This window comes from Schistocerca cancellata, chromosome 9, assembly GCF_023864275.1.
Source record: "Schistocerca cancellata isolate TAMUIC-IGC-003103 chromosome 9, iqSchCanc2.1, whole genome shotgun sequence".
NCBI classification, from domain to species: domain Eukaryota; kingdom Metazoa; phylum Arthropoda; class Insecta; order Orthoptera; family Acrididae; genus Schistocerca; species Schistocerca cancellata.
In genome coordinates, this window is record NC_064634.1 from 260,739,264 (window position 1) to 260,757,700 (window position 18,437).

Here is an 18,437-nt window from a genome sequence, read left to right on the forward strand (position 1 = left end):
GAAAAATGACTGTAAAGTGCCCTTCAGTTGTCTACTTGTATATAAACATAAGCAGCATCTGGCTCACTCTCTCTCAATATCTCTCTCTCTCTTAATGATCGCTCTCTCGAATGATTTTGTACTTGAAAGATATTTTCAAGGTGTGTAAAGTATTTATCTATGTAAAAGTTTCAACAATATATGAATAATTGTTATTGTTTCACTTCAGCAACATTAACCTTGCATGCCAACTTTTCTATGTTTCAGCTAGGAGAACTGCAAGACTGCTGACATATCGTTTGCTGGCCCCTGCCGAACATAACTGATTTTTGAATTTGTAGCAGCCACTCGTGCATTCCTGGTAACTGTTAAGCCAATCAGAAAACATAGTTTCTGGGCAGCACTTATGTGCATGATGCATAATATTAACGATCGGCATATAGTCAACAAATGATGTGCATAGTCAGTCCACTCCACAGTATAAAAGCAGGTTAGACAAAATCCTGAATTATTAATGTTCTGTTTCTTAGTGGTAAATTTGTCTGTGCTGTGCAATAACTTAATCTTATCATTTTTTTTTACTTGGCTGCTTCTATTAATTAATAGCACTCAAGTTAATTTCCTCTTATCAAAATTTATTTTTCAATTACTACCAGTACTTTTTTGAAAATAGTAATTCATTACACCCACCAAATTTTAAGAAGATTTATTTCAGCTGTCAGTGACAAAATTAATATGTCATAACGTCATTTACTTTGAATTATTTGCTGTTGATAGCATTTATCCCCAGCAAGGCGGTTACACCACAGGATGCAGAAACTTCCCATGTTCCAAGAGTATGATCAGATTGGTTCGAAGAGCCTCATTTTTGTCCATTAACGTGTCCATTTAGTTAAAATGGTACTTATGGTTTTCAGTTGATGGTCAGGTTTAGTCAGACAACACAAGAACACACATCTTGGTTATGCACAAGGTTCTGTACAGATGTTGATGGTTATGTGCTTGCACGGGAGTATTTTCCCGCAGGGTATATAAGATTCCCTGAGCTTTATATATAAGTTCGTTGATGACTAAGGAGGACCACTTTAAGCTCATTTACCCTCTTTCATGAAATTACCATTACCTTGAATCATGGGTGATTCGAACGAATTAATACACGAGTTTGTAGAGACAGAAAGGTCAAGTTTTGAAGTTTTAATTTGGCAAGAATTATGGAGCTTTATCAAATATTTCAGACATGAACTCATAATCTCTTAGTATTTAAAAACATGTTCTATAGAAGGAAAACAATGGAAGTAACAAACTTACCCTACATGTACAAACATGTACGTCAGCCACCTCCAAATTTCTGATCGACGATAAGGATTGTAGATGAAAAGTCTAGCAACTGGCCCAAATACATAATTTTCACTCAAAGACTCATCAATGATGAAGAAGAAAATCTGACAGAAAAGATAGCAACTTTTAGCACTTGAAATAATTAGAGATGCAATAAATAACTACACAAAAAAATTTATATTTGTATTTTACAAATAAGACACATCAACTTCATAGCTGTCCTTGACATTTCTTAATGGAGAAAGCTGTGTCAATGCTCAGTAGAATACTGCCTCTAAGTGAAGACCTAAAATGCAACACTTATTGTGTGCCTGTTCCTCTCTTTTCTTGTTCAAAATAATTCCATGTGAATCCACTTCTGTGAGACACACATCCATTTTGAATTAATCTCTCTATAGTAATTTCAAAATTATTCAATAGGCATATGACTTCTAATATGTTCAGTACATTTTTTAATATCTAAAATATTCCATTACATAGGCAAAACTCATAAAACATCAATCTTGACTGCCTGAAGTAACTGACTCCCACAAAATTTTCTGGTAACTGCTGATATTCCTGAAACATTCAAGTTGCGTGAATGGTATGGTCACTGATTGTGATAGTGCAAGGATTTTCATCATTCAGGTAATCTGTCTAAATGCTGCTGTTACCAAATTCATGGTTTAAAAAATAATTTTACTTCTTTTGTAGCTACAGTCATATTAACATGCTTGTGCCTAGAAATATACACATTAAGTAGTGAGACATGACACAAAACTGCAACTTAAAACAGTTAAATTTTAGCTTAAACACATATTAGTAAACAATGCCTGACAGAAAAAGTGAAGAACCCAGAAAGTGAGAAAGAAGCAAAGTGAAACTTCATGGATTTCGAGGATATGTGATATCATTTCAGTGATTGCAATATCAAGCCACATTTACAAATAATTTAGCAGTAAGAGACCATTTATCAGTATGATGTTGCAGCCTCTCTGGTCTGGATGCATTCACTGATTCAGATGGAAAGGATGTCATGAAACCACTGTATTACCTCCTGAGGCAAGCTGACACCCAAGTCATGTAACTGGTTCTTGATATCTCGGATACTCACACAGATGCAGTTGATGTCCAAGCTAGTCCCTTACATATTCTATTGGGGACATATCTGAGGATCTTGTTAGCCATGGGAGTGATTTTTAAGAACCAGAAGTTTCATATGTAATGACATTTACGTTAAATAATGGAACATCCAGGATGGAATAGTATCAATATTAAGTAAAGGAAAGATTGTTGCTCACAATATAGTGAAGATGTTGATTTGCAGTCAAGCTCAACAAAAAGATTACTAAACACGTAAGCTGCTGGGACCAGAGACTGTGGTTATGTGTGTGTAAGATGTGAGTGCATGAATGTGGTATGTATGTTGTCTACTGTGGAAGAAGGCCTTCTGGTCAAAAGCTTACATGTTTAGCAGTCTTTTTGTTGTTCCTGTCTGCAACTACACTGCCAGTGTAGTGTCAGCTCTCTGAGACTGCAGATGTATGTGCAAGTTGCGCTTGCATGAGTGTATGTGTGTGTATGTGTGTCTACTGCTGACAAAGGCCTTAATGGCCGAAAGCTACGATTGTGTGAATCTTTTTATTGTGCCTATCGCAGCTCAGTATCTCCGCTATATGGTGAGTAGCAACTTTCCTTCTCTCGTATTGTTACATTCCATCCTGGATTTTCCATTGTTTGATTTTCACTTCTTTTTAATCATCACTGTAAATCATCACAGAAATGTCATCTGCATAACTAATTATATCAGGTTTACATACACAAGAAACAGAAACGATCCAATCATTGAGCCCTATAGTACAATATGTGGTGTTGGTTCAATAGCACATTGAATTCATGTTTTCATTTAATTGAGTTGAGAATTTATATTCATCCATGTAATTATTATTTATATATGTCGCTAGGTGATTAGTTGATGCGTGACTGGTATTGCATACCGTTAGTTTTGTCAAGAGCAGTCAGTACATGGTCAGATAGTTTTGTGACATCTAAAAATTTTCTCAATGTATTTTTTGTGGTCAATGTCACCATACATTTTACCCAAACATTCCATAGCAGCCATAGTGCTGCTGTTATCTAATCTTAAACAACTCTATCAGAACGTTTGTTGTGAAGAAACCCCTAAGCTGAGCCAGCATCTCTGACTAAAAGGTATTACTAAATGTAGGAGTCAATTACAATTTTTTGGTAAAGCAAAACTTCCTCCTCTGATAGTGCTGATCAGTGGCACCCAAAGCTCAGATGTCCAGATGTCATTTGACACCAGAGTAAATTTCCAACAAGAACAGAAAGATATACTGCAAAAGTAATTCATAATTTGTTTCCAAATCCAATATCTTTAATGAAATAGGTGTGAGTCACATAATTAATGGTTTATCTGACTATGACAGTCAAATGGCAGCAATAAAGCCTCCACACCAATCAGGTATAATGAAAAAGAGAAAGAAACTGATTCAATTAACACTGTGGCATTGACAAGTATAAACGACATATGTCTACCATTGCAAGTTTTTTGACTCTGTTAACCTAGTGGCCCTTGTGCAGTTGGCTGTGTGACTTGTTGTAATTTTGAGATCTGTAAGGAAATATAAGAGTCTTACAGAAATGAATGTGTTTCCTTGGGCAACAACCCAACAGAAATCCCACAGTGGTGATCTCGAGTAAGGATTCATGCACCATTTCCTCGTAGTACAAGTATTTTTGTGTCTACCACACTGGCTTTGTTCACGCCTTCATTCATTCCACTTGGCCATGTATCCTACTGTGCAGCATGTACATCAAAGCTCTTGCACCTAAGATGGGTCATTTCATTGCTTCACCACCACCTGGATTCTACAACATATTTGCTGCAGTTTCATCAGCTCAACACTTTCTCCACTCAACAGTGCAACATGTGACTACAGACTCAGGCTTTGCCTCTCCAGTGAGTGTGCACTGACACTTGCATTTCAAAAATGATAATGAGGAGAGTAAATTTTCTGCATTTCATCATGCTGATGTGGATCTGCATTTTGTGCACAAACTATCTGTCAGATGCCGGCCACCCAGGTGCCATTACACTTGTGCCGTGTAGTGTACAACCTCACCTTTGTTAGGACAGACCACATGTACCAATCATGCTCCCACAACGCCCGAGTGCTTTACTGCTTCATTGGTTTACAAAGTGGACAACATCTAGTGTATATCATGAACATTTCCAGGCCAGTTTTTTCTCCCGGTGAACGTTCAGCCCCTCAGTGCACTTTACGGGCTCCCACCTGATGTGAACAATGTGCTGTGTAGTGATACTAATGATGGTTTCTGCACCCCCAAAAATGCCCCAGCTCATCATGTCAACAGCCCAGCGAGAACATTTTACTGTGCTGCTCAGTACATGTCCGCTCTTCCATGCCCCCCCCCTCCCCCTCACCCCTGCCACTGCAAGTAAATTTGCAGGGGGTTTCGGCTGCAGCCGTTCACATGTTTGCTTTTCACATGGCGCTGGCCATGCCTTCCATGTCAGACTTCCATGCTGCGAATGTTGCATCGGACAGTTCTACAGCTTCATTTCCTAGTGCTTTGGTGCTATTCTCATTTGCTGCAACAGACTGCTCTCTCACACCCTACACAGTGCCGTCTGCATCGACCATGCCAGTCTAGCAACCACATCACACGAGTGATACGAGGGACTCAGATACAGAAATAGCTGCACCTTCACCACCATCACCAGACCACTTACCAACCTGCACTTGCTATCCAAGGACAACCCAGCAATGTACTTTGCACTAGTGGGGAACTTGTTCGAACTGTACCGCATCACCGATGACAATTCAAAATTCCTGTGCCTCATGACTCAACTACATGGGCACACAGACTTGATCTGCAACCTACTCCTGATGCCGCCACTAATTCCAAAATACAATTTTGCAAAACAGACTATTGTCAAGTGCCTCCTGCATTCCCCACAAGAGGTTATTCTGCGAATACTGTACAAGGAACATCTCAGTGACTGCACCCTGTCCCAGTTTTGGTGCCAGCTACGCATCTTGGTCAGTGAGCAGATGATACTGGACAAAACCCTGTGGTCAGTGTGGTTATCAAAACTGCCTACAGATCTCCAGGTTCATCTCCTCCCCCATGCCCTGGAATCCATTGGTTCACATGTGCGGATGGCTGACCAGGTCTATTCACTCACATATCAGCATCACCAGCAGGAGCTCACACAACAGGTTGGCACTTCTGCACTGGTAGCTTGCCCCACCATAGGCAGGTGCAGGCCATGCTCCAGCCCTCAGACTGCTGAGCCACCTGGCACCGAGCACACGCACTCTCTTCCCACCAAGCCGCTGCATATCGTGCCTGCACCGACCACCCTGGTGTACAAACCTGAACACATAGAGGACGATCAGCCACCTCCTCTCCCAACATATCCTCACTGTTGGTACCACACCACATTTGGTGACAATGCAAAGAAGGCCCCCCCCCCCCCCCCATGCAAGCATCTGAAAAGCCAATCATCCGATAAATGGCAACCCACGCTACATTCCATCCATTCCTCCATCCCATCAAATGGCTGCCTTTACATCAAAGGCTATTCTTTGAGTCACAACTTCCTTGTGGATACTGGCACTGACATCTCAGTCATACCTAAATTGATGGTCACACACCCCCTCACACGAACATGCTCTCTCCTGTGAGGTGTGAACTCTTCTACACTCCAAACCTGTGGCTCCATTGAGCTTCAGATCCACCTCTCTAACGGCCTATCCCTTCCCTAAATCTTCCACATGGACATCACAGAACCCATCGTAGGAGTTGACTTCTTATCACAACACCACCTGTCTCCAAACATTGTTCGAGATTCTTGTTTCACCACACCTCTAACTCTCACATCCAATGTGGCCATGCTCCGCCACCTGCTGTGAGTGCAAACGCTATTAGCTTTTTAGTGCATCAGTGGGTAGCTCTCACAAGCAGGACTTGTGCAAACGTGAATTGCGTCCTGGCGGAAAGTGCCAAGACATGCAGCCTTCACTGTGAGAACGTCGAATTTCTAAAGATCGCATTGCATGCACTGAGGATGAGCTTGCTGTGATCACTGCCCACATCAATTCACAATGCTCAGCAGTGCCAACACCTGAGCCTTCATCTGGTGCACCTGACAGCTCTGCAAACACCAGCACACAATTTAGCAACACCACACCTATCCCGTGTGACTCCAGTCTCAACCACACAGTGTTACCCCCACCTCCACACCCCTATCAAGTGTGTTCCACTCAATGTTTCTCTCACCTGTTTTGCAAACTGTCACTGGTGCACCTCATGACAATCCAGCCATCCAGGCTCTGATCATGCACCAGTCACCATGCATGCGACAACTACGCTGCTTCCAAGCCATGCACCCCTAATAAATCAACCGACACCATGCTCCACTCATGTGCAGTCATCAAACATTCAGTTTCCACCATCATGAACAGAATTGTTCATCGCATCATCATGTCTGAGGGCCCACCTATTTGTCACAAGGCTCACTGCCTTAAACCACTCAAGTTACGCTCGGCTCCCCAGCAAATACAGGAACTTCTTGAGGCAGTAATTTACAGCCCTCCTATAGTAACTGGTTGTCACCCATACACTTCACCTCTAAACAGCATGGCTTTTTTAGTATGTGTAGTGATTACAGATGCTTGAATGCTAAAACTGTGATGGGCATTTATCCTATACTAAACATTTACGACTTCACACACCTTCTCGCGGGTGCTGCAATTTTCAATGTACTAGATTGCAAACACGCTTACCACCAAATCCCAGTCGCATCTGAAGACATTCCAAAAATGGTGATTATAACCCCTGTCGGATTGTACGATTACCATTTCATGCCATTTGGGTTAAAAAACGCTGCCCAGAGATGGCAATGCTTTTTGACTCTCTCTTGCTCCAGTTCAACTTCTGTTTCGTATATCTCAATGATATCCTGATCTTCAGCAATTCCGTGCAAGATCATGAATGCCACAGCACCATAGTAAAGCACACACTCTCATCAGAGTCAAAATAACACTGACAAACTGCAACTGCACCAACAACCTGTCCAATTCTTGGGGTACACAGTCTCGGCCACTGGTCTACACCCCCCCTGAATTGAAGGTGCAATCAATCTTAACCACTCCCTACAGCATACAAAGAGTTCCATTGGTTCCTGGGAATGATAAACTACTACCATCATCATTTGCCTGCAGCAGCAGACACACAAGCTGCCCTCACTAACGCCCTCACTGGCGAATAAACTTCAGTGACATGCCCCGTTCCATGGACAGAACCAATGCTTGCAGCCTTCCAGGCCCTGGAAGACTCTCTCGTACAAGCCGTCACCCTTGCTCATCCAATCTCAGATGTTGAACTCTTCATCACCATCGGTGCCAGTGACTCCATGGTAGGCATGGTCCTACAACAATGCCACAATGATGTGGTCATGCCACTTCAGTTCTTTTTGAAGAAAACTTCATGCATCCAACAAAAATACCCAGACCTCAAACTTCTTGCAGTTTATGAGGCAGTAAGATACTTCCGCCCCTAAGTCAAGGGCCAACCTTTCCACATCCTGACCAACCATAAACCAGTAGCAGATGCCATACGCAGTCCTCCAGAAGCCTTAGTTCCACAGAAATATCAGTCCTTTCCAAAGGCTTCACCTTTTGCCCCACTCCGAAATTCAAACATGCAGGACTAGTTAAAGACCATCTCTCCTCCTGGTCCCTACAGTGGAAACACTTTTTCGCCACCAACCTGACCAATCAGACTTAACCAAAGATCAATATTGAACCTTGCCTAATTCAGTTCACTCCTCCATCCAACTGTGATCCACCCCCACTGCCTCCAAACCCCCCCCCCCCCCCCATTAACTTTCCAGAATTTCTTAACCTTGAACCTTGCCCCACCACCATTCCCCAAATCCCTCAACATGCAAACTAACCTTACATCCGCAGAAAGAACCACAGTCTACCATCTAGAAACTGATCCCAACCTTATAATCCTACCTGCAGACAAACCATGCCACAATGATCCCATTCCAGTAATCCAGCAGGATCTCCCTACTCAAATCCTTAGGCCCATCCCGGAACTTCTCCCCAAAGTCCATCTCTCTACTTACCATTACCAATCCCCACACTCCCACCTTTTACATGCTTACTAAATTCCATAAACCCAACCACCCAGGACACCCCATTGTGGCCGGTTACTGTGCCCTCACTGAGAGAATCTCTGATCCCATAGACTAACACCTTCAACCTATTACCTGGAACCTATCCTCCCATATAAAGGTACCAACAATTTCCTCGACCAATTCTCCACAGTTCCCTCCATTTACCACACGGTGCCCTGCTCATCACTATTGATGCCACCTCCCTGTACACTAACATTCCTAGTGCCCCTGGCCTTACTGCTATCAAACACTACCTTTCCAGATGCTGTAGGGATTCCAAACCAACAACCTCCTTCCTAGTCTCCATGACCAACTATATCCTCACCCACAATTACTTCTCCTTTGAAGGCATTACCTACAAACAAATCCACGGTATGGCTATGGGCACCCACATGGCACCATCCTATGCTAATCTATTCATGGGCCATCTAGAGGGATCCTTCCTAAAAACCCAGAATCCTAAACCCCTCGCCTGGTTCAGATTCATTGATTACATCTTTGCTATCTGGATTGAAGGTGACAACACCTTATTCACATTCCCCCAGAACTTCAACAACTTCTCCCCCATTTGCTTCACCTGGTCCTACTCAACCCAACAAGCCACCTTCCTAGATGTTGACCTCCAGCTCAGAGATGGCTACATCAGTACCTCTGTCCATATCAAACCTACTAACCACCAGCAATACCTCCACTTCGACAGCTTCCACTCATTCCATACCAAGAAGTCCCTTCCATACAGCCTAACCACCTGTGGTCATCGCATCTGCAGTGATGAGCTGTCCCTCTCAAAATATACTGAGGGTCTCACTGAAGCCTTCACTGACTGTAATTATCCTCCCATCCTTATACAAAACAAATCTCCCATGCCTTATCTTTCCAGTCTCCGACCACCTCCCGAAGTCCCACAGTCTGGCCACAGAGGAGCATTCCCCTCACAACTCAGTACCATCCAGGACTGGAGCAACTGAATTACATTCTCTGCCAGGGTTTCGATTACGTCTTGTCTTGCCCTGAAATGAGAAATGTCCTGCCCACTATCCTTTCCACCCCTCCTACTGTGGTATTCTGCCATCCATCGAACCTACACAATATACTTGTCCATCCTTGCAAAACCCCTGCTCCCAATCGCTTACCTGATGGCTCATACCCCTGTAATAGACCTAGATGCAAGACCTGTCCCATACATCCTCCTACCACCACCTACTCCAGTCCAGTCACTAACATCACCTATCCCATCAAAGGCAGGTATACCTGTGAAACCAGTCATGTGATTTACAAACTAGGCTGCAACCACTGTGCTGCATTGTATGTAGGCATGACAAACAACAAGCTGTCTGTCTGCATGAATGGCCACCAGCAAACTGTGGCCAAAATACAAGTGGACCACCCTGTTGCTGAACACACTGCCAAACATGATATTCCTCATCTCAATTACTGTTTCACAGGCTGTGCCATATGGATCCTTCCCACCAACACCAGCTTTTCTGAATTGTACAGGAGGGAACTTTCCCTGCAATACATCAAACATTCCCGTAACCCTCTGGGTGTCAACCTTCATTAGTCACTGTCTTCAACCGTCCAGCACTACACAGCCGTCATTTCACTGCCACACCCAGTCTTATAATTTATTTTCATTTCTCTCCATTCCACTACTTGCCCCCTGCCCCCTGCAGCTGCTCTCTTGCCCTCTGTCTGTCTAAACTGCAACACTTTACTGTCCACAACTCCCAACATACTATCCATCCACACCCCAGCCTCCTCCTTGCCCCCACCCAGTTGCCATTCCCATCATGCACTGATGCTGCTGCTCACAGTGTGGTTTCAGTTCTCTGAGACAGTAGACATGTGTGCAAGTTGCCTTTACGTGAGTGTGTGTATGTGTGTCTACTGCTGACAAAAGACTTAATGGCCAAAAGCTATAAGTGTGTGAATCTTTTTGTTGTGCCTATCGCGACTCAGCATCTCTGCTATATGGTGGGTAGAATCAATTAGCAACTGTGTGGCCTACATCATTTATGGGTCATTAATTTAGTTCCCGATATTATTATTACTGTTAGTATATGTTACATTAACTTTGTTTCATACAATTTTGCACACTTGCCACCAGGCAGACAATTTCAATGAAGAGGAAGTGCATGTGAGTCCCAACATGTATTTCCAAAAGTATTATCTGAAATTTGATAGGCAGGACCTCTCACAAAAGTTAAATGTGAGATTGGTTCAGGACTGAATATTAGGTCTCTTTAATACTTTTGAAATTACAATTGCAATTCTCACAGTCAACGACATTCTGTGACCTAGGTCCCAAGTCTGTGGCAGTTTGGGCAATTAGCTTGGGGGCTCTGAACCATGAATTTTGCAACAGTTGTGTGCACCGAGTTTAAGGACTGAACAAGTTCTGGAGTGAAGCAAAGCAAACTCAACTCCAAAATGAGTTTCTGAATGGGCCAAAATTTAAATATGGGAATGGGTCGAATAGAGAATTTTGTACACATGGACTTGTGTGATTAATGCATTTGAAACATCCATTGGGAGTGATTACTGAAATTACAATGTGAGTGATTACTGAAATTACAATGTTGAAAAGGTGGTTACTGGAAAATTTGCAGTGGGAGCTAGTGCACAGTCCTAGCAACTCAACAGATGAATTTTTGGACTTTGTCCCAAAATCAGAATTGGTATTGAAATTTAAACTGCCAAGTAAGCACTAAATAGTTTTCAGAGTGGAAATCATAACCACAGTCTGAGTGAATACTATGAAAGACATCCAGGAATTTATCAACAGAACACAAACAGCAGTATTGATGAGGGAAACGGTAACAGGAACACATCCAATGATAAATTCCAAAGGGGTAATGGGAACGGATACTTTCACGACAGGGATTGACACTAAGAACGTAGATTTGAGGGACCAGCGCCTGGCAAAATGAACCAGCATAATGGGGGATCGGGAAACAAAGTTTCGCAGCATCTCAGGTCTGGAGATGACAAAATAAACTGGTGATCAATAGGACACAAGTAAATGGAAATGTGATAGGTGTTAATAAATTGGCAGAAAGGCATCAGAGTACTGAAATGAAATTAGTAAGAGATGAGAATCTAATTGGTAAATTTTCAAATTAGTTCGTATGTAAAAGATGTAATTCTAAGATAATAAAAGATAATGATAAAGGTGATGATGACGATTTAGGTTAAATGATTTGTTTTATGGATGGTAGGCAAAAGAGTGTGTGAATGTTAATACAATGAAAGATTCTATGTGCCAAAAGGAGGCCAAGATAGAGCTCAATTTGGTGGAGTTAGATGGTATAGACAATTCTAAAGAGTTACTAACCAGTGGTAATGATTATAGTGATGAAGGTGTTAATGTTTCAGGTTATATTGTGATGGTGAAGGTTGTTAAGGAGGTTAATAAGGGTGGTGTAGCAATAGTCTCATCAGCTGTTGATGAATTTGTCTAGTGGATATTGGTGAATTATTTTTGAAGGAAGGTAGTAATGATGTTTTATGTGTTGAAGTTATGAAAGTTGAAGCTGCTCATATTGATACTTCAGAGGAAGAAATCTGTGCATATCTTTCTGCTAATGGAGGTGAACCTGAAAGTCTGGATGGATGTGTGGATCTTGAATGTTGTTTGAGAATGAATGTAGATCTGAATTTGATGTGCAATCTGAAATTGATGTGGCACAGGAGCGATAGGTGAGGAAAAGATATTATGCTCAGGTTTGAATCAAAACGCAATGGAATTTAATGGTACTATTGATTCTGAAATTGCATGATGCTGTCACTATAATTTACGTAATTTAATGGCAGTGTATGGTGAAACTATGAATGGTTCTTATATTGGTGATTTGTCAAAGGAGGTAAATGAAGTTTTATGTAGTGAGTTGTATGAAGTATCTGCAGCAGTTGAAAATGCTTTTTGTGAAGGTGTTTGTAATGATGTGGAAGTAAAAAGTAATGCTTTATTTCATGACAATAATGTAGCTACTAACATAGATAAAAATGGAGAATAAAGCGAGTTTGGTTCTAATATTGAAAGAGATATTTGGACAGAATGCTATCTTAAGGAGAAATGTGATTTTACTGTAACTGATTGGCAATGTTACGGTAGAACATTACGATTGTTATTTCCTCATTTGTGGACTCGAGAAAAGTTTAAGTTAGCGAGAGATCTAGAAAGGAGAAAAAATGAAATTGGGGCGAAAGAAGCAATTAATGAATTAGTTTGGTACGAATATGAAACTGAGGGGTGGATGGAACTGGATATGTGTACTCTAGAGATGGAAAAGAAGGGACGAGGCATAGAGAAACATTTATTGAGGGAACATTGTTTAGAAGGAAAATAAATTATTAATGTACAGCCAATCATTGAAATTAAAGTAAATGGCGAGAAAGTAGAAGCAGCGCTCGATTCTGGAAGTAGTATGTCAGCAGTGTCGGAAGGTTTTGTACATAGGGTAGAGAATAAGAAATCAGTATTACTACCTGTACATAGTTGAAAAATTAAAATGGCAGTTGGTGGTTTAAGTAAGCCAATAAGTCAAGAAGTGCTCTTGGAATTCAAGTACATGGAGAATCATTTTAGTATAGGATGCTTTATAGTGAATGGACTTGTAAAAGGTGTGGTGCTGGGAACAGATTTCTCATGTAAATATAAAACTTCACTTCACTGCATGTGAGGGTGCTTGGATCTTGAAACTGTGGGTGAAAAAAGGAAAGTGAAATTTAAGAATCTTTTGATGGGGAACAACCACATTGGGCACACCACATTTTCACCGGTTGGGATGAAGAGAACAATATGTGCAAGTTTGGAGGGGTAATTTGCAATATTTTATTTCAGGTTTTATTGTAACTTTTTGTTGTCCTTTGAATAAGGACTTTTTTGGCACAAGGCCTGTGCAATTACAAAACAGATAGTTTAGACACACATTTTGGTGCGAGGAGGTTGAAGAACTCAATTATTTGATGAATGGTATCATGTCAAAAATCAGTGCACAGTATGCATATAAATTAGGTTTTTGGGGTTATATAAGGGATTTATTTATGTGTGTGTACATATTAGGCTTACATTTTTTGATGGTTTTATGTTTGTTGTCAAATCCAAACTATAAGTTATGGTCATGCCAATTTGGCTGCATGGAGATCAGAGAAATTTGGAAAATGAAAATTAATAATGCGTACCTAGGAAGACAGAAGTATGTTTATCTGCTTATCTGAGTATATTTGGGGGGGGGGGGGATAATTCATTGTTGTATGGAGTATCATTTTGTGTATGCAGCTTCACTGCATGGAATTAAACTAGGGGTGAGATTTGTTCATATTTGTTGTTAGGTTTGAGTGTAAGGGAGTTATTTAAATTAAAAGAAAATATTTATTTGCTGATGAAGTCGACTGGGAATCTGTCATGAGATGTATGTCTCTAGTGGGAATGGAATAATGTGTCAGAATCATTGAAGAATTTATGAGCATCTTGAAAATGTTGTAAATCAATTGTTTACTGTGTAGTTTAGATCTGTTTGTATCAATTTCACTGGGAGAAGCATTCAGTGCAGATCCTGGGTGGTTTCTGAAAGTGTTTGTTTTCTGGTATCTACACCCAATTAGAATTTCAACAGATTTGTTCCCAAAAAACATTCGCGATGGAATGCAGAGCCATACAGAATTTTGGTGGGGTACTTGGCTCCGAATCTGTGTAGTCCTGCTGGAGACTTCATAGCGACAAAAAGATTCTGTGAAAATGAGTGCAGTGGCACTGATATTTCTGCAGCATTTCAATAGACAGTCAATTTTGATAAACGTATAGTTTTATTTGGCATTTAATTAATATGCCACAATTCATAATTTATGTTAGATATAAGTTTATTTAAATTTAAAGCATGCTGCATCAACACCACAAAAATTAATTACACTATAAATTTGCATTGTGATCCCAATAAAACTTGAATATTAATCATATCTATAATAGTTTAGGATTTACTGTTAAAGTGAAATTCGCAAGTTTTGTAACAAAGACCTAAATGCTAAAATCAGAACACTTTAGTCGATCTTAACAACTGACATTTCGTATAGAAGCACATCATTAAAATGACAGACATTGTAAATATAACTCTGTAACTTTATTTGTTTAAAAGATATAGTAAATTTAAATTATCAGTATTTTCAGTTAACCATCAGATCATCATTTCCTCCACACAGAACAAGTTGAACGATGACAGCGTGACATCTTATTGAATCATTAGGTAATAGAATATTAGTTGTAAATTTTAGTGCATAATACTTGCTTTTGTTCTTTATTTATTTATCAGAAAGCACATTTTTGCAAGGCTACTGGTCATGACATTCAAAGTTAAGAAGGAAATTATATTGGTTTTATGCAAAAGAATTTAACATGTGTTACGTAATGGATATTATTGTTACTTTATTTAGAAAGTGAAAGTGATCAAACTTTGATTTTTTAAATATATTAAAATGTAAAATAATTTAGAATAAGCTGTAGCCAATCAGATGGATGTCTTCAGGAAAGGCAACTGCCCTAGTCAGTTGAGTGAGGATATTTGGTGTGCGGGAAACGCAGCCAGGGAAGGGCAGAGGGACAGTTTGGCTGGAGACTCCAAAGGGTACTGTCTGGATTGAGATATGAAAGTGGACAGTTGGTATTTACAAAGCTAGGAAGTGAAACAACTTACAAAATTTCATGTCATGCGTTATTGTGGCACTTAGTCTCTCAGTGGTGAGCAGCCGCATACCTTGTGTGAACTCTTATTTTTCATGTCTGTATCAAGGTAGAGTATTGGACACGTGTTTTGCGATGAGATTGTGAATGATCGAGCTGTGTCAAATGGATATGTACTCGAATGTAATAGTAATTCTAAATACAACCACTGTTGCTATTAGTTTTCTTTCTGAATAAACATTATTCTAAACAAATCGCAACAGTGTGGCCTACATTATTTATGGGTCATTAATTTAGTTCCTGATATTATTATTACTGTTATTAAATGTTGCATTAACTGTGTTTCATACAATTTCATAAACTTGCCATCAGCCAGACAATTTAACCAAAGGGTCACAAGTGTCTAATTAGGGCATGTAATGCGACGCATGTGATTCAACCCCTAGATGAGTTTGAGCAAAGACATTTCAATGAAGTCAAACCACATGTGAACCCCAAACATCTTTGGGATGTTAGCTTGCACAGTCATCTGTTAGAGAGAACACAAAAATCACTGCATCACTAAAAAGAAGTAACTCTTCTACGATGCTATCTCAACTCAAATACTAAAATCTTTGGATGAGTCAGTAGCACCACCACTGAGTTACAATGTAACCAGTCAATGAATCAAGGTGTATTTCCTGAAAAACTGAAGTATGCAATAGTAATACTAATATACAAAAGTGGAGATAAGCAACTGACCTCTAATTATAAACTAATTTCCGTCTTTCTCTTCTCTTCCGGGAAATTGCAGATACGGTGGAACACATATTTATTTTACATAAGTGTGTGATAAAGATGTTGTTTAAATTTGGTAACCAAACATCTTACAGAGGCTGTTACAGGGTGTTGGAATACTTATACTCACTTTACAATAGATGTACCCCCTAACTGTATTTGCAGTTAAATTCAAGCGTGAATTTCGGATGAACTCAGCAGTTCACAAGTACAATATTAGAAGTAGAAATAATTTCCATACATATTACTCATCCTTCTCTACTGTTCAAAACAGTGTTTTATATTTTGGTCCAAAAATCTGTAACATGTTGCCAGTGGACATAAGGCATGAAACTGAAAATTCCCAAATCTTTAAAAAGAATGTAAAAGCACACATTGTTAGTCATTCCTTCTAAAATTTATACATTATCTGATGAAACGTGTCTGCACATGTATTATTAGTTGACATTAGTACGGGGTATGTCCACGCTTCACCTTTACAAGAGCTTGAAATCTGCTGGGGACACTTCCAATGAGGTGTTTCAATGTCCATGGTGGAATGGCAACCCATTCTTCCTCAAGAGGCACAAGCAGAGGAGGTAATGATCCAGAAAGAATTTTCACTCAGCAGCACAGTGTGCACAGATTTGAAACTTCCTGAAAAATTAAAACTGCATGCTGGACCAGGACTCAAACCTGGGACCTCCGCCTTTTGTGAATAGGTGTTCTACCGAATGAGCTATCCACGCATGACTACATGATCCATCATCACAGCTTCACTTCCACCATACTTCACATAAGTTTTTCTGAATACCTTGTGGGACTAGCACTCCTGGAAGAAAGACTGACACAACACTTGCCCACAAAGGGCAAAGGTCCCAGGTTCAAGTTCCTGTCCAGCATACAGTTTTAATCTGCCAGAAAGTTTTGAAAGTAGTGATGTTGGATGCTGGGGCCTGGAATGAAGTCAGTGTTCTAACTTATCCATAAGGTGTATTATAGGGTTTGGGTCAGGACTCTGATCAGGCCAGTCCATTTCAGGAATGATATTGTCCACAAAGCATTGCCTCACAGATGCTGATTTATAACAGTGTGCATTGTCATATTCATACAGTCATCATCTCTGAACTATTTCTTTACTGTGCACAGTACACAACACCACAAAATGTGTTCATATTGCAGTGCTTTGAGAATTTCAGGGTAAATTCTGGAAACACTTGGCTCTCCATTGTCTCGAACACCTGATATTTTAATGACAAGGGTGAGAGAGCCTTTATACTGTGTCACACATATCTGTGTGTGCAGGAAGGACAGCTGTCATGAGGAGCCAGGAGCTGTATCAGATGAGCGGCCCCGACAAGTGGTTATAAGCAGTGCCCTAGAAGTTATATCAAAAAGTCAAAGTGTATCTGGATAATGTTCCATGGTGTATGGTGTCATAAGAATTGTTACAGAGATGGATGAAATCTGTTTTATCTAGAGATTATATGCTCTGTTGTTTGACTTGTTAGGAGCAAGAACTGTTTTGACAAGGGTTATTAAAAACAAAAGAGACTGTAGTGATATATGTTAAGTATAAAAGTTTTCCAGACAGGGTTGATTTGCAAGACTTGAAAGCACATGTGAAACTTGTGTAGTTGCTTTATCGTGAGGAAGAAAATATAACGAAGTTGATATGAAAGTATTCTGAGAGTAAGAAATCATTTCAAAAGTAGAGAAGTAGTTCAGTATCATTTCTCTAACCAGCATGAAATCTCCAGAGAAGAAGCATTGTGAAGATCAACACTGTCGTCTGTCCTGAGAAGATTGGCTGCACACAATATGTAAATTACCTGCAAGAGACGTGTGAGTCTTGCATCCAGTACCACACAGTCTCCAGTCATCAGGAAAGTGTTAGAATATCCTTCCTCATTTGGTGTTTTTCCGCACACAGTAAAAGTATCACACCCTAATCATGAAAAGAACCCCATACCATAACACCACCTCCTCTACACTTCACTGTTGGCAGTCCATATGATGAGAGATAACATTCTCCAAGCATTTGCCAAAAGCAAACTCTTCCATCAGATTGCTGCAGGGTATAGCCTGATTTATCATTCCAGATCACTCTTTGCCAGTCATCTACCATCCAGTGGTATCACTCTTTATATCACCTCAAGTGTCGCTTAGCATTGTCTACAGTCTACAGAAATATGTGGCTTATAAGGATCTGCTTGACCATTTTATCCCATTTTTTAACTCCTGATGCACAGTCCTTGTGCTAGCTGGACATTTTGTAGCAGTTTAGAACCACAAGTGATTCCTTCCACTTGATTTAATGTGATTTTTCACATCCACTCTCTACAAGTTCAATGGCCCTGTCCTTTCATACATGAGGTCTCCCAGGTCTTGGTTTAGATGTGGTTGTTCATGTTTCTGCTTCATGGTCACATCACCAACTGCCAACTTTGCCAGATTTAGAAGGGTTGAAAT

At 40.4% G+C, this 18,437-nt stretch overlaps 1 protein-coding gene across 1 annotated transcript in view; it reads right to left on the minus strand.

The window, feature by feature from the left end:
• Positions 1-18,437, minus strand: part of LOC126100745 (protein rhomboid-like) — a 128,120-nt gene that overhangs the window by 62,379 nt on the left and 47,304 nt on the right. The window contains exon 5 of the mRNA XM_049911369.1: positions 1,288-1,421. Coding sequence (XP_049767326.1) covers positions 1,288-1,421 — 134 coding nt within the window. The remainder of the gene's footprint in view (positions 1-1,287; positions 1,422-18,437) is intronic.